The 24,506-nt window shown below is 52.3% G+C and overlaps 9 protein-coding genes across 9 annotated transcripts; 5 read left to right on the top strand and 4 right to left on the bottom strand.

Moving 5' to 3' along the window:
• Positions 1-137: 137 nt before the first annotated feature.
• On the top strand, positions 138-2,924 carry PHACADRAFT_157248 (uncharacterized protein; the record flags this gene model as incomplete). Its single annotated transcript, XM_007391494.1, has 13 exons — positions 138-286; positions 340-627; positions 685-801; positions 858-1,098; positions 1,150-1,275; positions 1,326-1,459; positions 1,520-1,657; positions 1,712-1,868; positions 1,924-2,060; positions 2,111-2,230; positions 2,284-2,446; positions 2,505-2,761; positions 2,918-2,924. The coding sequence occupies 13 exons, from the start codon at positions 138-140 to the stop codon at positions 2,922-2,924; spliced, it is 2,034 nt and encodes a 677-aa protein (XP_007391556.1).
• A 166-nt stretch (positions 2,925-3,090) lies between these two features.
• PHACADRAFT_249110 (uncharacterized protein) lies at positions 3,091-4,434 on the bottom strand. Its single transcript, XM_007391495.1, has one exon. The coding sequence runs from the start codon at positions 4,410-4,412 to the stop codon at positions 3,372-3,374; it is 1,041 nt and encodes a 346-aa protein (XP_007391557.1). The 5' UTR covers positions 4,413-4,434; the 3' UTR covers positions 3,091-3,371.
• Positions 4,435-4,533: 99 nt separating this feature from the next.
• Positions 4,534-5,152, bottom strand: PHACADRAFT_249111 (uncharacterized protein). Its single transcript, XM_007391496.1, has one exon. It carries the CDS (start codon positions 4,711-4,713, stop codon positions 4,543-4,545), a length of 171 nt encoding a protein of 56 aa, XP_007391558.1. The 5' UTR covers positions 4,714-5,152; the 3' UTR covers positions 4,534-4,542.
• A 738-nt stretch (positions 5,153-5,890) lies between these two features.
• PHACADRAFT_249113 (uncharacterized protein) lies at positions 5,891-6,401 on the bottom strand. Its single transcript, XM_007391497.1, has one exon. The coding sequence runs from the start codon at positions 6,375-6,377 to the stop codon at positions 5,901-5,903; it is 477 nt and encodes a 158-aa protein (XP_007391559.1). The 5' UTR covers positions 6,378-6,401; the 3' UTR covers positions 5,891-5,900.
• A 1,762-nt stretch (positions 6,402-8,163) lies between these two features.
• PHACADRAFT_249116 (uncharacterized protein) lies at positions 8,164-11,079 on the top strand. Its single transcript, XM_007391498.1, has 8 exons — positions 8,164-8,317; positions 8,372-8,446; positions 8,507-9,152; positions 9,208-9,297; positions 9,351-9,778; positions 9,835-9,977; positions 10,037-10,820; positions 10,874-11,079. Exons 3-8 carry the CDS (start codon positions 8,633-8,635, stop codon positions 10,985-10,987), a joined length of 2,079 nt encoding a protein of 692 aa, XP_007391560.1. The 5' UTR covers positions 8,164-8,317; positions 8,372-8,446; positions 8,507-8,632; the 3' UTR covers positions 10,988-11,079.
• Positions 11,080-12,141: 1,062 nt separating this feature from the next.
• Positions 12,142-13,279, top strand: PHACADRAFT_57963 (glycoside hydrolase family 61 protein; the record flags this gene model as incomplete). Its single annotated transcript, XM_007391278.2, has 6 exons — positions 12,142-12,194; positions 12,250-12,306; positions 12,357-12,504; positions 12,558-12,794; positions 12,848-13,205; positions 13,257-13,279. Coding segments are annotated over 6 exons (876 nt in total), but the record flags the coding sequence as incomplete, so codon positions are not given.
• A 1,018-nt stretch (positions 13,280-14,297) lies between these two features.
• On the top strand, positions 14,298-16,458 carry PHACADRAFT_249120 (uncharacterized protein). The gene is made up of 5 exons (XM_007391499.1): positions 14,298-14,365; positions 14,419-15,217; positions 15,282-15,442; positions 15,493-15,744; positions 15,798-16,458. The coding sequence occupies exons 2-5, from the start codon at positions 15,181-15,183 to the stop codon at positions 16,362-16,364; spliced, it is 1,017 nt and encodes a 338-aa protein (XP_007391561.1). The 5' UTR covers positions 14,298-14,365; positions 14,419-15,180; the 3' UTR covers positions 16,365-16,458.
• A 334-nt stretch (positions 16,459-16,792) lies between these two features.
• PHACADRAFT_249122 (uncharacterized protein) lies at positions 16,793-19,453 on the bottom strand. The gene is made up of 12 exons (XM_007391500.1): positions 19,213-19,453; positions 19,103-19,139; positions 18,958-19,052; positions 18,736-18,904; positions 18,539-18,676; positions 18,353-18,484; positions 18,171-18,295; positions 17,978-18,120; positions 17,634-17,928; positions 17,481-17,571; positions 17,024-17,425; positions 16,793-16,975 (listed from the first exon to the last, which is right to left on the bottom strand). The coding sequence occupies exons 1-12, from the start codon at positions 19,388-19,390 to the stop codon at positions 16,969-16,971; spliced, it is 1,812 nt and encodes a 603-aa protein (XP_007391562.1). The 5' UTR covers positions 19,391-19,453; the 3' UTR covers positions 16,793-16,968.
• A 3,749-nt stretch (positions 19,454-23,202) lies between these two features.
• PHACADRAFT_181012 (uncharacterized protein) lies at positions 23,203-24,350 on the top strand (the record flags this gene model as incomplete). The annotated part of the gene is made up of 7 exons (XM_007391501.1): positions 23,203-23,210; positions 23,269-23,328; positions 23,375-23,389; positions 23,460-23,575; positions 23,628-23,652; positions 23,713-23,815; positions 23,870-24,350. 7 exons carry the CDS (start codon positions 23,203-23,205, stop codon positions 24,029-24,031), a joined length of 489 nt encoding a protein of 162 aa, XP_007391563.1. The 3' UTR covers positions 24,032-24,350.
• Positions 24,351-24,506: the final 156 nt, after the last annotated feature.

The raw sequence follows: 24,506 nt of genomic DNA on the forward strand, positions 1-24,506 counted from the left end.
GCAAAAACTGCAGGCAAGCCAAAAGAAGAGCCGGAGGGAGAAAAGAAGCCCAAGTTCAAGTGCGTGCACCGCACCTTGGTCCGAGAGGTGGGACACTGACCGTGTGGTGTGGTAGCTGGGCGGCAAAGGCGGCCAAGATGGCTGCGGGCCCTTCAGCACCGGGTTCGAAGCCTGTACCAGCGGCGAAGGACTCGAACTGCCTTGCAGGGCTATCGTTCGTGTTCACGGGCGAGCTGAGTGCGTTCTCCCGTGAGGAAGCTACTGACCTTGCGAAGCGGTTTGGCGGGTGCGTCGATCCCAGCCTCTCCTTGGTTCCATACGTATTCACGATTGGTGCAGGCGCGTTGTCAGCCAGCCGTCGTCCCGAACCGACTATGTCGTCCTCGGCGCCGACGCGGGGCCGTCCAAACTTGCAGCGATCAAAAAGAACAACTTGAAGACTCTTGACGAGGATGGGTTTCTCAATCTCATCGCGACTCGTGTCCCAGATTATACTGACGACAAGCTGAAGAAGAAGATCGAGAAGGAGCAGGATGCGATTCGTGCGGCCGCGAACGAGCTGGAGCGCCGCGAGAAAGAGATAGAAAAGAAAGTGAAGGGCAAGGAGAAGGGCAAGGACCAGATCAGGTCAGTAACGTCCAGCTGTTTTGTGTGCGTCCTCCAATGCTAATTCCGAACGCGCAGTAATACTGTTCCTCTGGGTAGTCAGCTGTGGGTAGACCGCTATTCGCCACACACGCTCAAAGAGGTTTGCGGCAACAAGGGGCAGATTGAGAAGCTGCAGCAGTGGCTGAATGACTGGTACGTCTGTCCTTGCTGTGAGTCGCATGCGTACCCACAATGTCGACTATCACCAGGCCGTCGAGTCTCAAGTCCGGATTCAAGAAGCCGGGAAAGAACGCGATGAACACGTCGCGCGCGGTACTCATCACGGGCCCGCCAGGTATCGGCAAAACGACTGCGGCGCACCTGTGCGCGAAGTTGGCAGGATTCACACCCATTGAGCTGAACGCGAGTGACGCGCGGAGCAAAAGGCTCGTGGAGAACAGCACGAATGTCTCGAATACGAGCTTGGACGGGTGGATGCACGGGACTGAGGTGGGCAACGGCACGTGTTTAGACCATGGCGCAGTGCTGATGGCAGAGCAGGCGACGAATGCAGCTGGCGTGAAGATCACGGACAAGAGCTGTCTGATCATGGACGAGGTCGACGGCATGTCGGCAGGCGATCGCGGGGGTGTCGTTGCGCTCGTTGCGCTGATACGAAAGACCAAGGTAGGCCCTTTTTGCACTAAATATACACGCTGATAACAGACTGGACATAGATTCCTATCATCTGTATTGCCAACGACAGGGGTGCGCAAAAACTTAAGCCGCTCATCGCAAATGCGTTCAACCTGCCATTCAGGAGGCCCGAGGCGGCGGCGATTCGGTCGAGGCTGCTCACAATTGCATTCAAGTCAGTGATTATGCGTCGTTCAATTTGCTTTGGTGTTCATATGAATTTGTCTGCGTCAAGGGAGAAGATGAAAGTCCCAGCGAATGTGATTGACCAGCTCGTGATGGGTGCGCAGTCCGATATCCGGCAGGTGCTTAACATGCTGTCGACTTGGAAGCTTTCGAACAACGCTATAGATTTCGATCAAGGAAAGGACCTGTGAGTGCTCGTCGTATTCTCATCGAGTCGATACTGAACGAGTGGGAATGACAGATCGAAGATGAACGAGAAATATACGGTGCTGACGCCGTTCGATGTCACGTACAAGATGCTGGGCCCGTACATGTTTAGCGCGACAGCGCGCGAGACGCTGGGAGATAAGATGGAGCTCTACTTTCACGACCCGTCATTTGTGCCGCTGTTCATGCAGGTGCGCCGTGCCGCGTGTCTGTAGGGATATAGTGCTTAGTGTGCTGCCACTGTAGGAAAACTACCTGAAGACGCAGCCATCGCGGATCAAGAACGACGCGGGACCCGAGAAGACGCTTAAACACCTTGAACTCATGGACAAGGCGGCATCGTCACTCTCCGACGGAGACCTGGTCGATGCGCTGATCCATGGGTAAGTTCATGGTCTTCACCCTAGAGAGTGGCGCTAACGCATCTCTCTAGTCCAGAGCAGCACTGGTCACTGATGCCGCTACACGCAGTATGCTCTACAATACGACCTGCATCTTTCTTGTACGGCTCAGGTGGTGGGTATGGAGGACAGAACCCAATGAGCTTCCCTGCGTAGGTCGTGGAATGTTTCTACAACGATGTAGTGCTGACGCAATGATGTGCAGATGGCTGGGACAGAACTCGAAGCAGAGCAAGCTGAACAGGGAGCTTATGGACATGCAGGCGCGGATGCGGCTGAAAGTCTCGTCGGACAGGCACGAGCTCCGACAGTCATACATACCTGCACTGTTCCCGTATGTCGTCAAGCCACTGATGGACGAGGGTGTGGTGAGTGTTTTGCGCATCACTGACCAACGTACATGACCGACAAACACTTCCCATACAGAGTGCGGTGGGCACGGTGATTACGCGGATGGACGACTACTTCCTGAACAGAGATGACTGGGACACGCTTGTCGAGCTCGGATTGGATGAATACAAGGACGAGGTGGTGCTGAAGAAGATCACGCCGGCGACGAAGACAGGGCTGACGCGGAAGTACAATGCCGCAGATCACCCGATTGCGTTCCACAAGGCAACGGACCTGGGCAAAGTGCCAAAGAAGCTCGCGGCGCAAGGTCCTGCGCCAGATCTGGAAGAGGCGTTCGAGGTCGATGAGGATGTGCCTGAGGAGGCCGAAGGAGCGGCTGGCGCAACAGAGGACGAGAATGTGAGCAAGGACAGTCTAATTAAGATGCCCAAGAAGGGAAAGGGCGCTGCAGTAGCTGCGAAAGGGAAGGCCAAAACGAAGGCGAGGAGGCCATGAGCTCTTGCACTTTACGCTTATCTTCCTCTTGTGCACACTTTTGTATCGGACTTGTATAATGTCGTCTATCTTACGCCTGCGTCTGCTCGCTAGCAAAGCATGTCAATGAGCTTGAGCAAATCAGTGCGTCTAGGTCTGTAATTAATGTTGGTTTCATGATTACGGCAGGCTGCTTTACTTATGATTGGAAGAGGTCTGAAATAATTTACACATCTGCGTATAATTCAGCTTCGGCCTCAGCTTCAGTTTCAGCCTCAGCTTCGAGTTGTTCTTCGGCCTTGGCTTCATCCTCGGGTGTTACAGCTGCGTCAGCCTTCTTTCTCAATATCTCCTCTACCCATATCAACGTCTTCTGCTTCTTCATACCTAGTTCACTTGTATCTTTGGCATACTGCGGCTTCAGCTTTTCGAGCTCGGCAATGATCTGCATCTTTTGTTTGCCTGGTGTTATCGTCCACTGTGGAAGCTCGCGCAGTTCCTTGGGTGCGCCCGGTTTGATGTGATGGTAACCGTGCAATCGCTCGGGGCAGTGTTTAGCGTGGGCATCTTGTTGTAGAGCACATCAGCCGCGGCTTTCCATTTCTCCAGTAGTTTTGGTACGTGGAGGCGGTTAATAGAGAAGATGGTAGAAGCGAACCGCCAGATGCCCATGGAGTTCTCAAGGTCGAACTTGAACGCGTTGCGGTCGCAGATGATGACAAAGGGGTCATCCTCGCTTCTCTCAGGCGGAGAAGCGTACGCGTAGTCGAGGAGGAGCACAGGCCCGCTCGATCGCAGCCCAAAGAGCGGTATGTCCGTGATACCGCAGGCTTGCAAGAATCTCACCCCAGCGACATGGTTGATATAGTGCTGGTTTGCCGCCTGCTCGCCGCTAACGCTCTCTTTCTTCCACTCCGCAATAAGCAACGGGAGGCTCAACAAGTTCGCGGGATGGCCGGAAGCGGAGTGTTCATCGGCTTTATCTTTGAGAGACGTGATGTCGGGAGTATAATGCGTTGACTCTATCAACGCGAAGAGATTAGCCGGGTTCCTTGTAGGTTTCGTACCGCTCGCCGCTGCCTTAGTTTGAGGGATAGGCGACAGACTGGCAAGCGCAAATTGCCCCAGCAATTTCACGGGTGCGCGGACAGGGACCCGGAGATACGCGAAAGCATCGCATACGGCAAAGTTTCCCAAAACGCCGGCGCGGTACAAGATGCGGAGGTTGTCGAGATTACGATGCCACCTGACGGCTCGCGACTTCACCTCTGACGCACATGCCATCTCGTTGTCTTCCGCCTTCTCTAACCATTGCTTCTCGGGATCCCAGAGGTCAGGAGGCTCAAGTTTCGCGGACGTGTCACGGTCGTCAGCAGTGCCTGTATGCTCGTCTGCTCCATCCGGCGCCACGGGGGGCTTGTAGAGAGGAGCCAAACGTTTTAGGCGACTCGTAACATCCATTTGATGGGAATAGTAAGTCTCGCGCTCGGTCCTTTGAACAAGCTTCATGCCCCATTTCTTCAGCGTCTCCGGGGTACCAGACGAACGGTGAAGCATGGACAGGCTACATGGGAGTTTGAGAGCACGTTCCGTCCTGGTAAAACATTTAGTTGAGAAACTATCCATGCATTTAATGAACTCACTGCTCGTTTCCTTCTGCTTGACCCGACACGTACCCCGTGAGCTTCACCAAAAACTCCTGAGTGCTGTGAATAAAGAGGTGCATAAGCAGACCATCTATCGGCACACGCCAGGTCGCCTCGTTCACCGGCTCGTGACGCCGCTCTTTCGAACGAATGGCGCGGAGCATGGCGTAGGTGTCGAGGACCCGCGGCAGCGCCTGGCGGAGGCGACGCTCGAGCTCGGCTTCCTCCTCATCTCCAAGACGGGTGATCTCCTTCACTAACGCAGGGTGCGCTCGCTTGAAGATGCCTAGGGATGTGAATATGTCTTCGAAGTCAGCAAGTGAGTCCGGATCAGGCACGGAAATCAGGCTTCCTTCCGCCAGAGTCCATCTCTGCCTGCTGTCGTCCTACGATAGCGTGAGCCGGGAGTATAGATCTAGACACCAGTGGCATACGTAGGACAACCACTCCTTTGGCCAATAAATCTGAGTGTACTCTAAGAGACTATCCCAGTGTTCCCCGTTTGATGCAGTGGATGCAGTGAGTGCGTTGCGATCAAGTAACCAGTGGTTGACAAGATAGTTGTCATCGAGTTCTGTCGAACGCTTGGACGCCCTGAGGGTGGTGTGGTTAAAATCTAGCTTCGATAAATCGTCCATGTGGCACTTACCTGGAGGCAGACAGACGTGATGCCTGATCCATAAAAAGGAAATCCTTCTCGAGCGTCTTCTCTGACTTCCTCGATGCTGACCCCAAGCTCCGGGATCTCCTTCCCCTGTTCATATCTTCAGCTCGAACATGAAAGCATACAAAGGAATATGACCCGCCTAGCACTATCGCTCTGGCTCCTTTCCCCACGACCCCGCTCTGATGACGGATACCTGAAAATCATGTCGATCTCAGTCTTGTACAACTATTTAGGAATTTACCTCTTGCGACTGCTTGCACCATCCTCGTCTTCTAGATTTAGCTGCCTGGTACCGTAGGAGTGAGCGAATATCTTGGATTGCCCAATTAGAACATACGCACTGTACTTGATCTTCCAAGTTATCTGTCATGGCGCCTGAAACGCCTTTGGGTCCAGTGAGAGCTCTATGGGGTGGAGCTGAGCTCTCAAGCCAACAGGAGATCCTGCGATTCGCGTCCTCTGAGGGATATAGAAGGCCGAACGCATCAGCCCTCCATTGTTCCCAGATGGGAATAGGATTGCGGAGTATGGACAAGTCAGATGCGGCGCTGTGTCGGAGATTACAGACGAAGTCACGCAGGAGAATAATTGTGTGGAATACTGATAGAGCGCCCTCGGGACTGATGAGATCGAAGGTTAGTGCCTCTGGTGAACAGATGTGTATATGAGGCTATGAGGAGGCTATCATGAGAAGGTGAGTATTGAAGAAGGCGTGCTTTTACTTACAAAATTATGTTCTGTGTAATTCTCTGTGTACCAACCAAATACAAAGGAGATCTCAGTCGAAGAAGGGCTGTGAAGAACGCCAATTACAGGATGCGGCAGACCCCACGTATGTCGTTGGTGAAGGATGGCCGACATAGCAATCCAAAGAGTGGGTGGCGTGCCCATACATAAGAACGGGATACCACAGACATTCTCGGCCATCGAGGGTTTCCAGCGCCGGAAGACATGAGCCGAGGATGGAGGATCGGCCGTGTCATGTGACGAGTACGTCCGACACGCCGAGTTCAGGATCAGGGTTGGCTCTAAATCTGCATCGCATAGATGGCTTAGTTCAAAGGTGTCAGTGTCACCAACGCATACCGCGGCGACCAGAGGTATCTGCAGCGCAGGACACACGTAGTGCATGGCCGAATGTACACCAGGAATTCGCGGCATGGCAATCCATGCATCGCTTCTGTGGTAGTTTTTGAGCATCTAGCTGCGTGGTAAAAAGTGAGAGCTCACTCTAAGACTATCTGCCGATCTGTATGAAGGCAAGCAGACATGATTGCATAAACGACAGCCGTCGTGAGGCCAGGGCGAAGCGAACCATCGAGATCCTGGAAGCGCTGGTTGCGGACGAGGTCGCATACATGCAGGGCGGAGTTGAGCACAGCTGCCATTCCTCTGCGGTTGCCACTACCGCCATCCGATGAACCTCCAGAAAGTTCCGTCAGCAGGTATCGCACGTGAGCGTCCACCTCGGGATATGACCGCTGTCGATCTCGTTGAGAAATTTGTCTTAAAAATATGAAGAATAGCTCACGTACAGCATATATCCACTGCGGACAAGTTAATCCTTGGAGCAGCACATTGCGCAACTCGCGTGCCGGACCGGGCCAATTTGCCCCTTGTTCCTCTAGAGAGTGATAGGTGATCCGTTTGCATGACTCCAGGATTATGAGACTGCGTGCATTCATGAGTATGGAGAATTAAGGATGATGGCGAGGACTATATGCCAGCGACTTCTTATCCCTATGTTCACTATTCGTGTTCAAAATTGAAAAGGGGTTGGCCTGTGGCGCTTGATCTCATCCAGACTGATGGCTCCGAGGTCAATGGCGTGGGAACTCCTCCAGATTTCTTTTCTCTATCTGTGATTTCAGGCATTGTAGAAGGGTCAAAGGCCAGAGGCCAGACCTCAAAAACGGGTACCCACGATCAGGGAAAGGCGAATAGGCTCGCTGCTGCTTTCGGGGTCCAAGGTCAGTGACAACACTGATCGCATCACTTGCCCAGACCCCGAACATATCAGCCGTTTCTGGAAACTCTTACACTTGTTTGATATAAATTCGGCTGAGCAGGGCGACCAAGGCCGCAGGCCGCAGTGCGCAGTGATTCCGGGAGCAGAGCTTTGACACTGCGCTGGTCCTCAGCTTGAGCTCAACATGCGACGTTCAACATCAGTCGCGTATCCGACATTAACTATCTCGCCCAAAATGATTACATGTTTACACGGCGGTATGCTGGTACTTTCTCAATCCTGTAGAATGAGGTCGGACCTCGACCTCCCAAGCTTGAAGTTCTCAATATTAATGCGAGTGTGGATCCTGCCAGTGTACTTCGGCCGCTCGGACACGAAGTGACAGGCGATTCATGCTCTCGTATCTGTGTAACAAATTTGCCCCGCCGCTGCCCCCACAAAACCCATCGTTGATGCGGGAGCAGTGCTCGAGTGGCCATGCTAGAGATGAGGTTTATTCGCATAGGCATTAAGAACGAGTGAGGAGCTTGAACAGCGGGTTAATGAAAGAATTCGTCAGATGCGACGAGACTCCTGCTCTCGGATAAACGTTGGCCCTTTAGCTTCGAATGAAAGCTTCCCATGGCCATACGCCTACCTTACTCCGGAGCACGACCTATACGTTCTTGAATTTGGTACTTAAACTTGCCCTGCCTATACCCGTGCAGCCAAGACAAGTCATCCCGAGTACTATACAAAGTCTGACTCAGAAGATATCATTGGATTTTATCATAGTATTATTTTAATTCTAGTTTTGGAGCCAATGAAGTTGAGGCCTCGACATTCGGCGCGGCTGAGCACAGAGCGCACTGAATGGTTACAATATAATATATATAATCACCGACGCTTTCCCGTATTTGTAAGCGGTACTGTACGTCAGAGCGCGTCAATTTCTGTGCACCTTCAACTTGCGCTTTACCGTATCCGGGCGTGGAAGGTCGATATGCCACCGAGATTGAACAAGCGGCAGCTACGTGAACTTGAAGAATTACAGGCTTTGGAAGTAAGACCTGAGGTCAACGCAGAGGAAGAAGACGCTCAAGACGAGGAACCAAGTCCACTTCCAAAAAAGACGACCGGAAGTTTTGCAGCGGTGCGTCGTCTTTAGTCGTAAAATCATGGAGCTTCTAAATGGGTAGTACGCCAGCTGATGGCTACCGATGAGGGCGACGATGAAGAGAGTGAAGAAGAAGAGGTATCGCGTGTGACCAAGTCCAAGAAGGCTAGTAAGCCGTGTCCCTGAGTTCTATGCTGACAGAGAGGCTAATATTTTCTCTCTCAGAAAAAGAAAAAGAAGAAAGCATCTGGAGTATCTGCCGCAGCTGAACCCTCTACCCCCGTCGCATCCGCCAGAAACGCACCCGCGAAGCCCTCCCCCGCAGCCACGGAGGAGGGTACGTTAACAAGCATGTCTAAGAAGGATAAGAAGGCTCTCAAGAAGCAAAAAGCTAAGGCTGCGAAAGAGGAAGGTGATGAGCTCGATAGAGCACTGGCCGAGCTATCCCTGAAGCATCCCGAGCTCAAACAAGTTGCGCAACATGCACCCGCTACGAAGGCCTCTGGCAAGTTCTACTCCCTCCTCGCAGTGTCGCAGTCGAACTTGGATGCTGAGGCAGAGATGCGCAAGTTCTTTGGCTCAAAGGTCATTTCTGCTTCCAAAGCATCCAGTTCCGGATCTTCTAATGGGCCTGCGAGACGTCAACCGACTGCTGTCCGTTCAATCTTGACCCGACCTCAGTCAACCTGGTGGCCTACGAGTTATCGTCAGGGTCTATCGTCGCGTATGCTTAGCGAAGAAGAGACTGCAGAGCGAAGCGTGCGACACCAGTGGAACGAAGATATCCCCGGCGAGCGGGTTTGGACGGTCGAGTACAGCCGGAAGTACCGTGGTATGACGAAAACATTTATTCAGATGGTCATGTCTGGAGGTGCGTGGATCTCGTGTATTGCTCGAAAGGGTATATTGACCTCCGCGTCGTTTAGATCCTGAAGGTCTCTTCCATATCTTGCGAAGCTTCCCTTACCACGCCGACACCTTGCTCCAGCTTTCGGAGGTGTACTTCCATCGCGAAGGTGTGCATCGATTCCTTCAACCCCCAGTCTACATCCCTCAAGCCCCAACACAGAGCATAGCACGGCGGCGGATTTCATTGACAGAGCCTTATTTACATATGAACGAGCCTTCGTTGGCGCCTTCAACTTTACAAGCGGCCAAAACCGGCTCGACTTCGATCGTGTCGAGAATCGTCCGTTCTTTCTGGCCATACATAGACAAGTCTCAGACTTGCAACGTCGCGGCTGCGTCCGTACCGCCTTCGAATTTGCGCGGCTCCTTTTCGGCCTTGACCCTGCAATAGACCCGCACGGCTCACTGCTTCACCTCGACTTCCTCACTATCAAGGCCGGCATGCATCAATGGTTACTTGATCTCTGGGATACGCAATGTCAGATGGGCGCAGAGTGGCAGGGCCGTGCACATGTACGGGCATTGCCTGGATGGGCGTATGCCAGAGCGTTGGCGCTGTTTATTCTGGAGGAGGAGAGGAAAGACAATGTGAGTGTCTAGTAGCTTCCGTCTTTGTGGAGGATGTGTGACTGAGGATGACGCAGGAACACAAACGCAGTACAGAGGCACTTCTCGAGGCTGTGAATGCTTTCCCGTCGGTGGTGCCGCTATTGGCAGACAAGGCGGACATCATACTTCCTGGTGCAATTCGAGCCCACGCTGCGTTCCGCATTCATACAGATGCAAGGTCAGTCCCATACACGACTCCGATATTCAAGGGATTGTAACATTAGGCTTGCATTGCAGCACGCTCTCAGACTATTCCCATGCGATTCTTCATTTACTATCGCATCTTTATGCCTTGCGGTCCGCATCGTTGTGGAAGGTCAAATCTCGTGCGGCGTGGTTCGCTAAGACGGTAAGCATCCTTGAAGGCAAGCTGCCGTCTATGACCTTTGGCACTTCATCAAAGTCTACTTCCCCTTCCCCTTCGTTATTCCACTCCCTCTACTCCCGGCCAGCCCTCACCTACTCTGTGTATCGGCACGTCATCGTCCTCGAGTCTGTTACACGCGCAGGGCGCCTCTTTGGCTTCCTGCCACCTAACATCCTCACCTCAAAACAACTTGCGTGCGACCCCGTCCCACCACCAACACGCATCAGTGAGTATGATCCACCGTTCTTCGAGGGCGCCGAAGATCCACTGGCGACGCGCCCGCGCAACCGACGCGACAATGCACGGATGCTTGAGCAACTCGTGCCCGACCCTGTCTTCCGACGGCAGTTAGAGGACTTCTTCAACGCGAACCCGCAGTTCGCGCAGCGCTTCCCTGGCGGTGTCGTGGAGTTTGCGCAGGTCGCGGCACAGATGCCCGAGGAGGTGCTCGAAGACCTCATGATTGAGGTTGCGAATCACGGTGGTGCGGCGTTCGAGGGCGCTCAGCACAGGAATATGCCCGGGCAGATGCCTGGACTCGAAGGGCCCGATGGCGACGACCTGCCTGATCTGCCGCCTGTTGCTGGGCAAGCTCCTGCTGAAGAAGAAGACGATGGGGAGGAAGAGGAGGAAGAGGAAGAGATCGAAGCGGCGGTATGTTGACCAAGTTCGTTACTCGCGAGTCTTACTGACTGTATGCTCTGTAGCCGTTGCCTGTACGCCTGCTTCGCAACGTCATGAATCGCTTCTGGGGTGGCGGCGGGAACCAGAATGATGAATCCTCTGAAGACGAACTGCGGGACGATGCTGGTGTAGACTAAGAGGTAACCTGAACGGATAGGAGCCACATTGATGATCTTATCATGTATTCATTGTACGGCGTGTTGTAATGTGAAGATTCCGCTTTGTCCCCATCGTCGTGGACCACTCGCAAGAATTTGTTGGCGTGAGTGTATTCGTCGAGATTTTGCCCAGAGCTCACCAGCCGATTGCCAATACATGTAGGTGTTCTCGAAGGTTTTTCTACGACTATTCCCATCTATTCAGCCATTTTCCTAGGCGCTGGGGTACAATGTCACCTCCGAGGTGCAACGATACCGTCAAGTACCTTATGTGAATGTCTGTCTTGGCAAGCGCGGCTTTGGTAACAAGTTGGGTAAGTTTCGCTTTCCATTAAGATGATACATATCAGGTGACAGGTGAGTCGCAGTAAGGTATTTGAATGCAGCCATTCACAAGCACGACTCGCGCACCGAAAACCATCCGAAGACAGAGCCGAAACATACTTGTCACAACGTCTCGAGCTCGGGTCATATGACTACCGGCTCCGAGGAACAGCGTCTTCTGTCTTGGCATTACTGGTCCCTGAAGATCTCATCCTGTGTCGTGGGGGATATACTCGAAACTGGAGTTTAAACCTGGACACCGCTGTCTTCGTTGATGCCCCAACTTCGCAAGAGGGGCCGACGATACTGCTATGGTGTCTTTCTTCTGGTTCAGTATAATCTTGAGTCTAGTCGAACAAATGCTTCATCTGATCGAGGTCTGCGGGCCAGGTCCCCGCGCATCCATTTCCCCGCATTTCCCCAGCTACGTCAGGAGAAGATTAGGGTTCCGACGTTCTGGCTAGAATGTCGGTGGCAGAGGGCGCTCCAACCACACGTGAAGCGGTGAGCTTCAATAGTCGGGACGCGGTCGTGCTCTGCCAAGATGCACACTGTATCTGCGGCTCGCGATGCCGTCCGACTTCCTGCGGGTCTCAATTGTGCCAGAGTTTTCCCCCAATCCGTAGAAAATCCGTCGCACCGTTGCAACGTATTGCGGACATATGTTGGCCACCGCCTCACACCCACTTAAGTATAAAATATGGACAGCTGGCACCTAAGGACTCAGACTCGCAGGGCACCTCACAGCCAGAATGTTCGCGTTCACCACTCTACTCGCGCTTGCGTCCTCTGCGATCCCGGCCGCGCTCGCGCACGGCGGTGTTCTCTCCTATTCAAATGCCGGAAACTGGTATTGGGGGTGGTATGTTTGGCAGTGCATTATAGCATCTATTATTGCTGAGCGTGTCGTACTCAAGGGCACCATATAATTCACCTACTGGCCAGACCACCATTCAGCGTCCTTGGTCCTCCTAGTAAGCTGCCGCAAATAATCTCGATATTACGCTCATAGCCGTATATTTAGCAACCCTATTACGGATGCTACTGATCCAACTATCGCGTGCAATGACGACGGTACACCCGGTGCTCTCCAACTCACTGCGACCGTCGAGGCTGGTTCTGCTATCACTGCTTACTGGAACCAGGTCTGGCCGCATCCGTACGGCCCCATGGTACGCTCAGCCTTATATGATCTACTGAGAGGGCTAATTCTCTTCCAAACCAGCTCACGTACCTTGCTCAATGCCCCGGTTCGACTTGCACAGGCGTTAATGCGAACAGCCTAAAGTGGTTCAAGATCGATGAGGCCGGTCTCGTGTCTGGAACCGTCTACGACGGCACGTGGGGTGCGGGCGAGATGATCGCCGACAACTCGACCTGGACGACCACGATTCCCGCAACTGTCCCCTCGGACAACTACCTCATCCGCTTCGAGACGATCGCTCTTCACTCCATGCCTGCTGTACGTAGACTTCTTTCCTTACCGTTCGAACGACATTCATCGTCTTTTCCTAGCAATTCTACCCTGAGTGTGCTCAAATCCAGATCACTGGCGGCGGCAACCTCGCACCCACTGCCGCCGAACTCGTCTCCTTCCCTGGTGCCTACAGCAACAACGATCCGGGTATCAACATCGACATCTACTCGAACGCTGCCCAGACTGAGACGACGTACGTTATCCCCGGCCCGCCGCTCTACGGCTCTAGCAGCCCATCGGTCCCGCCACCACCACCGCCGTCCTCAGCCAGCAGCACGCCCGCGTCCAGCCCGACGCCCTCTGGCCCGACTGTTGCGCACTACGGCCAGTGCGGCGGCCAAGGGTATACCGGTTCTACTGTCTGTGCTGCTCCGTACACATGCACCGTCTCTAACCGTAAGTGTGTTCGGCCGTGTACTTCACCGGCTTAGCTAACGGTTATTGCAGCTTATTACTCTCAGTGCCTCTAAGCCACGTGCCTCGTGTAAACACTTCGCCCGAGAATATCATATGTCTTTGTTGAAAGCATGCTAGCGAGACAGTACAGATACATTGTTATTTTACGACCGACAATACCTCTTTTTTCCCGCTTGTTTATAAAGGCCCGTAAGACTACTGTTACATGAGGACCTATGCTATGATCAATAAATATGTGTCTGTGTCGGTAACTCTGGAGAGCCTGAAACCTAAAGGCGTCAGGGAGTCGTAGAACCGCACCAGACGGCCCTGGCCTCACACGAGCACCGAACCAGTCGATGGACTCCACCCGTCAAACCCAAAACCTACCAGTTTTCCCTCGCCCTCAATGACCGTCCATGCCGAAACTATAATGGTGGTCCCCTTGCGGTAAGGCCACCGGTGGTCGGAGGGTTGACACCAGCCTTGGACGAGTTATCCACTGGTACGCCACCTGTGGACCTTGTCAACTGGAACTTCCCGGTCGTCCCCGTCCGCGGGTGGTTCGTCAGCATCCGAAAACGCTTCAAAGCATTCGCCTACAGGTTTGCATTTTCCCCTGTATCCGAATTCCTAGGCTAATGCCTCTTCCTCTTCCACGAGGAGGCCCTGGTCGTGGTTGAAAATTACGCGGTATCTTGACACCGCATACTTCGCATACCACTGAGTAAATTTGCGTTCTGCCTCATCAGGCCTCGCAGCGTGCTTCAAGTTGATGAGTCATGTCCTTGTGAAATGTCTCCCTCTCCCAGTAGTATTCGCTTTCAGTTGGTGCCGCTGGATACTAACGAACAAGATAAGAAAGCAACGAAAAAGCCCATCTTTACGACGTCAAACCATTCCCCGCAGCTTCGCTTTCTAGTGTGAAGGAGAATATTTGGTCGACTCGGAAGACTCGGCCCCCAGCGCCCTCCAGACGCGCGTCTATTCATCATGGGAATTTGTTTCAAGCTCCGATATTGGGAAATATTCATAATATTCGATATTTTATTCTTGTCTCCAACGTTCACCTGTCGTGCTCTCACGACTCGACTTCCACACTTCGACGACACCTCAGACGACCTCAAGAAACGATGTCTGATCTTGACGCAGACCTATATGGAGGTAAGTATTCACGCATAATTATATGTTTCGTGTGCTGAGCTAGCTATTTGCAGACCTTTACGGCAACGACGAGACGGAATACTCTGCCCCTCCTGATCAGGCGGAGGTACCAGTGAAGGAAGAGGTCAAGGACTCTCCTCCCGTGGCCAAGGCGGCAACACCTCCTCCGTCGAAGCCGGCGACCACGACACAGCCTTCACCAGAGCCCCCGAAAACTGAACTAAACTCGCCTACCGTAGAACAAATCTCCCAGCAGTACGATATTTCAGATATTTCTGGGTATCCGAGCCAGCCCACCCAGCAAATACCGACGTACCAGGACAATGAGTCAAGCGAGTACCGAGAGCTTCCCCCTAACCGTCCAGATCAAAACTATGCTGGCGCCATGAACCGGCCAGTGCGGCCGTCAGAGATGAAAGAGGAAGGGTGAGTATCAGCGCTCCACATTTGCAGCTGACCTTTGTCCAGCGCGGATTCTCTGGTGCACGTGGCGGGATATGGTTCGGCTCTGGATGCTAGTTACAAGGAACCACTGTCCTCTGTAGCGTGTTCTTCATCCGGTAGTCTCCCTGTCGCCTACGACTACTAGCCTTAGCGTATCCAGGTCAACCCTCATAAGCTAGGCTAGCACAGTCTTGCACACACAGTAGAGTCATCCATTTTGTCTCTCCTGTCTGATCACTGGTTTGTCTAGCAAATAACAGATACTAATGCAACCGTCTTCCCCCTATATGTTCCACCTACGCCTTCGTCGTATACTCGGTACACTCGCAAACCGTCGCTGCTATACATGTCCTATGTCTATAGCAAAATGTTCATCGGCGGTCTCAACTGGGATACTACAGATGGTACATACATCATCAACTCGCCTTGTCGCCCTTCGTGTGTACCGGTACTAAACGTACGTCACAGAGTCACTAAGAAAGTACTTCTCGCAATTCGGCAAGGTCGAAGCTTGTACTATTATGCGCGATGCTGCCGGCCGCTCACGGTGCTTTGCGTTCCTGACGTTCGAAGATCCAGCATCCGTGAACGCAGTCATGGTTAGGGAGCACTTCTTAGATGGCAAGATCGTACGTAGTCTCTATCACGTATGAGTAATTTTGACCTAGAAACAATCTAGATTGACCCCAAACGTGCTATCCCTCGGCAAGAACACCAACGGGCGACGAAACTCTTCATTGGAGGTCTTGCAGGTAGCGTCACCTCAGAATCAATGCGCGAATTCTTCTCGCAGTTCGGCAAGGTTGTCGATGCCACGGTCATGCTCGACCGTGAGACAGGTCGAAGCAAAGGCTTCGGTTTCGTTTCTTTCGAGAACGCCAACGTTGAGCCACTACTTGGCTTCGGGAATCTTGAGATTGACGGCAAGATCGTACGTACACGCCGATCGAGCCTTACCGTGCTTTGGTAATGACTTCTTCGCAGATTGACGTCAAGCTCGCCCAGCCGCGTTCACAGCGCGAGGGCGGTTTCACCCAGGACGGTCAGAACAACCGCGGGAACTTCAACGCAACAAACGGCTTCCAAGCCAGCGGTGGGTTTGGCGCAGCAGGCGCCGCTGCGGGCGCGACCCCGACAGGCGGTGTAGGTGGCAACGCGCCGTTCGACCCCCAGGCCCTCGCAAATCTTTACACGCGCATGCTCTCGCAGATGGGAGGCATGAATCCGATGATGGGTGGGATGAACCCGATGATGGGAGGCATGGCCGGTGCAGGACCCGGCTATGGCGGACCTATGGCTGCTGGGATGCGCATGCCCATGGGTGGACCTATGGGGGCGCCAGGCATGATGGGTATGGGCGGTATGGGCATGCAGGGCATGAGCATGGGACGCGGTGCGCCTGGTATGGCTGGCGCGGGTATGATGGGTGGACCGATGAACGTACCCCGTGGACCGCGGGGCGCGCCAACAGGTCCTGGCGGCGGTGCAGGTGTTGGACCCCAGAGGGCTGGCCAGCGAGGAGCGCACAACTATCATCCGTATGCGCGGTGATTCAAGTCTCGGTTGTCTGATCTTTGGACCGCTTTTCTCCTCATACTTGTACTTACACGTAAATATGTTTCACTTATGTATACGGTTCAGAGATCGCTGCTTTGCGCCTACGGATATTGAATCACCCCAGCAGTAGCTGTAAACTAGGGGAACAAGGGCGATTGCCGCGATAAATTCACTCACAGCACATATAGAAACCAGCAGCAGCTTAAGAACAAAGCTCAGACCGTGGTACGAAGAATGATCTCGCGCGGACAAGACTTTATTACTGAGATGGTTGTTAACTCGCGGTTCGATTACGGTCCATATCTACGAATTTGTACTAGCATGAGGTTCTGAAAATTTCCATCGAGTGAGACGTCGAAGTAGTTCTAGCCGTGACAACCGGTTCTTGAAACCGGTATCGATAATACTGAGATTCATGCACCCGAAGTCTTTAGTATTTCTCATCTATAAAGGGAGACAGTAGTATGGGGATAGCGATTGTTCGAGCAGTAAAGCATCAATTAGCCGAAAGACGAAAAAGTACCGATAGTCAACAAGCCACTTAGTCAGATAGCAATGTTCTTCTCGCAGCTGAGCCCCCAAAGTTCCTAAATCAAGCTCACTCCCTACATACACATAAGCCTTTACTTTGATGTCGATCACAAGAAACTCACTTCGCCACCCGTCCGCGCTTTTTAGATGGACTTGGACTTCTGTTGTCAGCGCCGCGCTTGCGTGCCCGGGTCGGCGATGCACCGCGCCCTCTGGCATGCGCGGTTGGGACGTCCGTAAAGCTGTTTGGCGTCCACGGCGTCGTAACTGCGTCTTCCCCATCCGATTCGGGCGCAAGCCGCAGGCTCGACACGCGCGAGAGCGTGCGCTTTGAGGCCGCGCCGTCCGCCTGCGTGCCTGCGGCTCCCGGAGTGCCGTGCTGGTTGGACGGCGCGTCCGCGGCGGCGCCCACGCGCGGCGTGCTCGGGTCCTCGTCATCGCTTAAGCTGATCCTGGCCTCTTTCACGTCATCATAGATGTCCGCTAGTACCTGGCGGAAGCCGCGTTGGACGAGACCCATAAACCTGGAGGTATGCGTGAGTTTGGACAAGTACGATGTACATGACGAGGGACGCATACCGGCTGTCGCGTGTGTACACCCGTAGCAGGACTTCCGCGAAAGCTTGTGGCATGATGTTTGAGATGTCGCCACTCTCCGCATATTTTGCACCTGCAAGCAAAGTCAGACACCAACATCCGCGAGCTACATAGATATGCGAGGAAATAACTCACGATTAGGCTTCCTCTTGCTGTAGAACTTTACATACCTCAGCGGGTTGAGCTCCTTCATGCCGTAGTGCAGCGTCGCAAGGTCGACGATGATTTGCTCCTCGCCGAGCTCGCATGCAAGATCGTAGTTCTCGTCGCTCTCCCGAGTTATGCGCTTCGCTGCGGCAACAATAGTTTGTGGCGTGATACGTTCGCGGCAAACGTCGCGTACGCTCCACGGATACACCTTGTACTCGATCCACTTATAGAGGTCTCGCGTGTCAATGCGATAGAAGATCTTACGCGCCTTCTCCAGTTCCTAGTATGCACTCAGTACTGTGCTTACTGAGATTAGGAGGCATGCTTACTGGGCAGGTGGTCGCCTGTATGCGCAGTTTGATGTCATCTGTAAGGTGCACGTACCGCTTCGGGTCTTCGATCTGCTCAGCGATGTGCATGTAGGGTTCGGCTTCAAGCAGAGCGTCGATGATCATATACTCGATAGCCTTGGCTGCGGGCAGCAGATTCAGCATGCGACCCAAGATAGAAAAGGAAACTGACCGGTCTTGTGGTTATATATGCGCTTGTGCAAACTAAATCTTGACCAACAAAGCTCATATACAGAATTCGCATCTTTGATGTTGTAGCAAATCTCGCCGCCGATAACGCGTACGGAATGAATGAGTCTGGAGGATGTGCACAGTTACCGATGAGAACGAGAAAGGGAAGATGGCTAGACGCACTTGGTCAAGGAGACATTTTCACCCTGACCGATGGCATGGCAGTCTCGCGCAATGTAGTCGAACTTGTCAACATCAAGGCCGTTGCGCTTGTTCGCAACAATTTCGAACAGGAATTTCTTCGCTTCGAGCTCTCTGCATAGACTTCACGTGTCTGTCAGATGATCAGAAGTGGAACGGGGCACGCACGGACAGCGCGACGGCTCGCCCGCAATCAACGCCTTGACGACAGCAGCCTCCTCCGGAGTCACGTCGACGGTGGGCTCCTGGCAGAGGTAGTCGAACATCATCTCTGAAGCATCTTCATGTTTCCACTTCTTGTTCGGCCTGACATTCGAAGGTTCAATTAATAAAGAATGTCGTGGTTCTATGCTTTTCTCACTCACATTGCTTTCGGAATGAACAGCGAGTCCCAAACATGACTCCAAGGACCATGACCCAAATCATGGCAAAGACCTGCTATCGTTACGCAGTCGATATCTTGTTCGGTGATACCCAGTTCTGGCTGTAGTTGCTGAAGCCTCTTGACTTGTGTCAAAGCGAGGTGTGCGACGCCTGCGGGACGATGCGTCAAGATTACTCAACTAGCCGACACACAAAGAGGGTACCAAGACAATGTTCGAAGCGATTATGCGACGCAGCTGGCCAGACGTAGTACGACGTTCCGAGTTGCTTCACGTGTCGCAGTCGTTGAAACTGCGGGCTATTTAGATAGTCAGTCCACGCTTAACGCGTGATAAGCGATCATTATACGTGTCAATAATTCGACAGATCCGTTCGCTGAGAGTGACTAAAGTGGAGACGCGTCGGATGAGGATAAACATCGCGTGGGCAGTTTAATTAGAGGGAGAGGCGGGACTCACTCCAGCCATGCACCGAGTCCTTGAAGCTCCGCTCTTTCGAGTTCAAAGGCTGATCTTCCTCGCCTTCCGTCTCGTCGTCGCTGTCGTACGAATGATGTGGGCTAAAGGCAGCCATGAGGTTGCTCGGGCTCGGAGGCACAGATGAGTCGCCGGTGGCAAGCCGTGTGGTGGATGCCATGTTTAACGATGAGTGAAGAGATTAAAAGCGAAACCGTAGGAAGGAGACACGCCGTAGATGTATGCACAAGGTTTGAGATGGAAGGCACACTCGAGGCAGGCGTGAGGCTGGAGAAGAGGAGAGGTAGGGAGGGGGATGCCGTATCGCCAAGCGCCTGAGTATTTGCGTGGCGGTCCATTTCCTATTTAGACCGGCGCATCAAATGATGCGTTCCTGGCCCCCTTCTGCGGCTGCTCTCGATGGTTGATTCACTAGGCCTGCTTATCATACAATTGTATTATGTTAGACATTCTACTCACTTTGTATTTGCAGCCACCGCGAACTCTATCAATACCCCTACAGGTCCATCTCCATCTCGCCTTGAAGGCCTTGTGTTCGTCGTGCAGGGTGCCTTGCGGAACGGGCGGCAATCCGCAGCACATCCGTGGTTGAAGTGCTAACGTTAGTGGGAGCCCTACACCGCCGGCGCGCCGTGAGGTATAAATGAGTTGATGCCGTTACCGAACAGTTCACTGCGCGGTACGTGACGCGCGTCTCCTCGTTACCTAACTGTCAGAAAGATAAGTAAATAACATCAGTGCACCGTTAGGCAAGCTCTAACGGTTAGCTAACGAGATTGGGTAACGGGCTGGTCTTTCCATATTCCCGAGGTGTTCTGCAGCGGGGTTTGAATATGTCGGCAGTACCCGTTTGAATAAATTACACATTTTCCATTGAATTTTCGCTCTATTTGCATGAAAATTTGACAATAAAAAGCAATATATTCCTGACAAAACTAGGGAAGATACAAAGCTCTAGGGATTATTACTACACTACAGTACATGCTAATCTTCCAGACAGACACTGTGCTTAGTACTCTTCACATCTGTCATGACTTGCTGAGACTTGCATGGATACCCTGCACAAAGCTAAAAGTGTGAGCCCTTAAAACACAACAGCAGACTTATGAGCTTACATGAGTGACACCTATCACCCGACATGTCAGCTACATATGATTACACATCTAGATAATCGTCAGCTGTGACTACCACAGAATATATGGTGACATACCCGTCAGAGTAGTGTAGGTGCTGCTGAACCAAAGGACATATCAATCAGGAAGCTACTCCTTGAGCTGTAGCACAACCTGATTTGTACTGTAGCTTAAGGAAGATACAGTGAAGGTATACGCGAAGTGAATGGAGGATGGGAGAGGAAGAGACGTGGCAGACAAGAAGCGCTTGAACCACACCGAGGGAATGCCGATGCATGCCGAGCATCAGCGGAGTTCAAAGCTGTCCCCGGCTCAAAGGCTTGAAGCATTCGCAAAGTCAGTCGTTTCATTGGACACATCCTTCGTTCATGGCGAGAAAAATATTTTGGATGCAACAAAGATACAAGTAAGGTTAGTTACTGCCCTCAGGAAGCTTCCAATATTTTATTAGCAGGAAGTAGGCTCGTAGCTACGGTTGCAAGTTGGAAGAGCTCGTTTCCTCACGCTCAGGAATCTGTTAGGCGAACGGCTAGCCTGTCAGGCACAAATAGAGACTTAACGGTTAGCAAATTGAATTCGCGCCTGTACTCCTGGCTGTCCGCCGAGTAGCATCAGACCAGTCAGGCGTTTGTTCGATCATTCTGATTGTAAACCGTCAGTTACGTACACGACGGCGGTGTAGGAAGCCATCGACATGCTCGCACCCCGTGCAAGCCGTGCCTTCGAATGCTGCCGAGTTTTGTTTCCGAGTCGTCCCTCAGACCTACGCCTGTCGTACTGTCATCCCCAGTAGCTCACGGTACCGGGGGCACGGAGGAGCCTGCCATATCTAATTACGATAGGGACATTGTTCTGTGCATGGAAAAGGTGACTCGCACCCACTCACTAACCCCTGCACGCTAATGGCGTCCCTAGCGTCATTCTTAGCCTCCTCGATGCGCAGCGTCAATGTCCTTTACTAAATGCGTTAGAATTTACCGCCGCACAGGATCAAAAGTAATATAAAGAGAGCTTCTGAGCTGATTCTCAGACGATCCGATGCTTAGCGGTGCGCGCTCGGATATGCGTTGCTTCCAACGAGACCCGTGCTCAGACTATGGTCCATCGCATCGCGTCCCTCGCGTGCGACGCGCCCGGTGAATATGCGTTCCGGAGGGCTGCGCGCGGGTGTGGTGGACTATGGACTTACGCGGAGGGTCTGCGTGGAACGATTTTTAGTGCGACCGTCACCGGGCCTGTGCAGTACATCATGGCTGTCCTGCGAAAGAACGTAAGTTTCCTTGAGTCCGATACACATGACTGATACTCTCATAGGCACTCATGGTGTTCTTCGATCGGCACTCCACTGTGACGCCTGTGCGGCGCGTAGGAGGCGCCATTCCGGGAGTTTCTATTAGGGACCGTAGATTTTCATCCCTCGCATCGCTCCCGCCGTCGCCTCCTCCAGTTCATAAGACTTGCACGGACGGGGATTCAATCCAATCAGTCTGCTTTCGCTGACTAGTGCATGCCACATGCCATACGCCAGCCTATTTGGCGCGATATTGATTGGTGGTGTTACCACCGCCATGTAAGTCTCGCTATCCTGGAACTCGAAGGCATTACCTGATTATGTCTTGGCAGTCTCTACGGCATCACATGCCTCCAATGCTTCAATTATTTCCAGAGAAACATGCAGGAACCTACATCCCTTAAAGCTTCTGTAAGCCTGTCTTGCCTGCGGTGTACTCAGGATGTTAATGAACTTTCGTGTGCAACAAGGTGTGGATGTTATGGTATGGTACTCTGCACGATTCTTCGCGCGCATTCACCGACATCTCTTGGTGCTAGGCTGCTGTCGACCTGCCATTTCGTCATCATTAGCATGACACTATATACGTAAGTGTGTACACCAGCTCACTTTGTCAGATTTCATCAATTAAATTTAATGGTATCAGTCAACTGGTGGATAACTTCGGGAATCTCTCAACTCTCTCGGAGATACAGTGGTGAGAAAATCGGCTTCACGTTGTGACGAGTTCTCATCCGTCCTGCGAACAGGAGCACTCCGGTGAGTCCATATTCTTTCAAGATGCGGCATCAAATTCATGTGTATCAATGCCGTAGCCACTTGTTATAATCACGGTACATGGAGTTAATCGCCATCAAATATTTCATACCGGGCTGACGACACTGTATGCGTTAGGTTTGCATATCGCTCCTTGTTCAATGGTGAGCCTATTCACCGGTGCGATACCTCTGAGACTCACCCTTCTCGATAGCTGGAATTGCCATAGGGTGTGGATCTGTGAGTGATATAGCAAGGCCCACTTCGTAGAAAACTAATAACACCCCTTCAAACATGGCCAGTAAGCGAGAAGAATGCTATGCTCACTTATCCCCTGGTCTGTTGCTGAGTCATCTAATCCTTGCTATATAACGTCTTATGAGCCTGAAATAGCTATTTGTTACTGCGAGTGCCTTTTGTGGGTTCACATTTCTTATCGCGTCTTCGAGCATACTCAAATTTGAGACACAGGCTGGGGGGCAGGTGCGTCCATGATCAGAGCTTGACATCGCCGGTTTGACATGCGGTATTTATCGCTAGCGGCATTCCTGCAGCTGTACGTATGACGATTACTGTTTGAAATCTGTAGCTCAATTGTAGTAGGGCTCTCTCGAATTCCCTAGCAGAGTTTCGGAGCAAGCAGGCAAGTCGTCATGTCAGCGCCAGTGCAGTAACTCCCCTTAAGCTGTTTGACAGTGGATCTCGTATATAGCAGTTGCATGTGTAACAACGGCAGACGTGTACATAGCAGTCGCTCTTTGCTATTTCTTGGTCAAACACCGACGCGGGGTCATGCCACAGTGAGTACCGTCGATCGTGCTCCTCTAGTATGTTCCGCACATAACTATATACGGACAGAACACATTCATTCGTCGGCATGCTGCTCGTTTATACCGTATCTACTGGGATGCTTACCAGGTATGTCGTGATATTGAAGATATTACCATGTAATTGACATCTTCAGTGTTGTTGCTGTTGGGTACGTCATCACGGTAAGCACTGACATGCTATATGAGAGTGCGGAGGTTCAACTGAAAATATCGTTGCAGAGTCTTCTTTGGCCCCGAACATACGTTTGGTGGGCGAGTAAGTGGTGACTCGTGGTATGTTGCTTCGACTGCTGACCTCGCCGAACACTTGTCAGTATATTTTGTTCTCGGCGAAGGTAAGCATTCAATTTCCGCCTCTCGAGGGAATTTCATAACAATGACTTGCAGTCTACGCAAGTTCGTTCATGGCATGGTACACTTTCGCGCTATGAATCATCATATGCCCTTCGCTGATTGCGCTGCCCAATCACAGGCTGAATGCTCGAGAACACTTCAGGCGTACGCTGGAACATCGGTCATATTCGCCAGCTATACACGTGACTAGCGTACGGTTCGCCGAGACAATGCTTTTTATGGTGCGTCTCTTTGTCTTGATCTGGTTTGTGGGCTATGAACAAGCGGCACGTTAGGATCATGGTTTAGATTCCGACTCTCAGGCTACATGTGAAGATTCCACATGCGACCAGGATACTCTCGCATGGTCGGATAAGACAGAGACGCAGTATGGTGGTTTTTTTGCCTCTTCACAGACGTTCCACAGTCGCCGAACTAGGAGAAGACGATCGTTGTGAACTCGAAGAAGCGGCTGTCGCGCGGAGTCTGAGGATGGGCAATGGGAAGTTAAGGCACTTGCGGTGTTAGGCCATGCAGCGGACACATTGTGTTACATGGTATGTTAGTCGTCATCGAAGGCGAGCCATTAGTGGTGCTCGCGCATTGGCAGTACCCCGGATAGGCTCATGATGGCTTCCATCTTGACCGGATCCATTACTGGCTGCAGGAGGGCGGCACGAACAGAGATAAGAGATCGGAATGTACATAATGTTGCCACCAAGTAATGGTGTACAGGCGTGTCGGTTGATGCGATCACCCACGCGAAGAGTCTGCGGAGTCTTTCCATTGACAACTGACGTATTATGTTCAATGCAACCCCATCTATTCGAGAACGTGTATATGTGGGTACATCATAATTTACAGTCTCTCATGGTCAACGCCTGCGGCACAACCCATTAATATTTTGGTGGTGGCGATGTAGGAGAGATTTAT

This window comes from Phanerochaete carnosa (genome assembly GCF_000300595.1).
Source record: "Phanerochaete carnosa HHB-10118-sp unplaced genomic scaffold PHACAscaffold_2, whole genome shotgun sequence".
Lineage (NCBI taxonomy): Eukaryota > Fungi > Basidiomycota > Agaricomycetes > Polyporales > Phanerochaetaceae > Phanerochaete > Phanerochaete carnosa.

What these genes read in the sequence shown, in the direction of transcription:
- PHACADRAFT_249110 (XM_007391495.1), bottom strand. Translation starts at nt 4,412, where the DNA reads ATGAAGCTTGTTCAAAGGACCGAGCGCGAGACTTACTATTCCCATCAA.
- PHACADRAFT_249122 (XM_007391500.1), bottom strand. Translation starts at nt 19,390, where the DNA reads ATGGCATCCACCACACGGCTTGCCACCGGCGACTCATCTGTGCCTCCG. An exon ending in TCGCTTCGAACATTGTCTTG is followed by an intron (nt 18,905 to 18,957) that starts GTACCCTCTTTG and finishes ATCGTCCCGCAG; the next exon opens with GCGTCGCACACCTCGCTTTG. An exon ending in GTGTACACACGCGACAGCCG is followed by an intron (nt 17,426 to 17,480) that starts GTATGCGTCCCT and finishes GCATACCTCCAG; the next exon opens with GTTTATGGGTCTCGTCCAAC.
- PHACADRAFT_249111 (XM_007391496.1), bottom strand. Translation starts at nt 4,713, where the DNA reads ATGCTCCGCGCCATTCGTTCGAAAGAGCGGCGTCACGAGCCGGTGAAC.
- PHACADRAFT_249113 (XM_007391497.1), bottom strand. Translation starts at nt 6,377, where the DNA reads ATGCCGCGAATTCCTGGTGTACATTCGGCCATGCACTACGTGTGTCCT.
- PHACADRAFT_249120 (XM_007391499.1), top strand. Translation starts at nt 15,181, where the DNA reads ATGTTCATCGGCGGTCTCAACTGGGATACTACAGATG. An exon ending in CAACTGGGATACTACAGATG is followed by an intron (nt 15,218 to 15,281) that starts GTACATACATCA and finishes CGTACGTCACAG; the next exon opens with AGTCACTAAGAAAGTACTTC. An exon ending in TTGAGATTGACGGCAAGATC is followed by an intron (nt 15,745 to 15,797) that starts GTACGTACACGC and finishes ACTTCTTCGCAG; the next exon opens with ATTGACGTCAAGCTCGCCCA.
- PHACADRAFT_249116 (XM_007391498.1), top strand. Translation starts at nt 8,633, where the DNA reads ATGTCTAAGAAGGATAAGAAGGCTCTCAAGAAGCAAAAAGCTAAGGCT. An exon ending in TCAGATGGTCATGTCTGGAG is followed by an intron (nt 9,153 to 9,207) that starts GTGCGTGGATCT and finishes CGCGTCGTTTAG; the next exon opens with ATCCTGAAGGTCTCTTCCAT. An exon ending in AGGAAGAGATCGAAGCGGCG is followed by an intron (nt 10,821 to 10,873) that starts GTATGTTGACCA and finishes TATGCTCTGTAG; the next exon opens with CCGTTGCCTGTACGCCTGCT.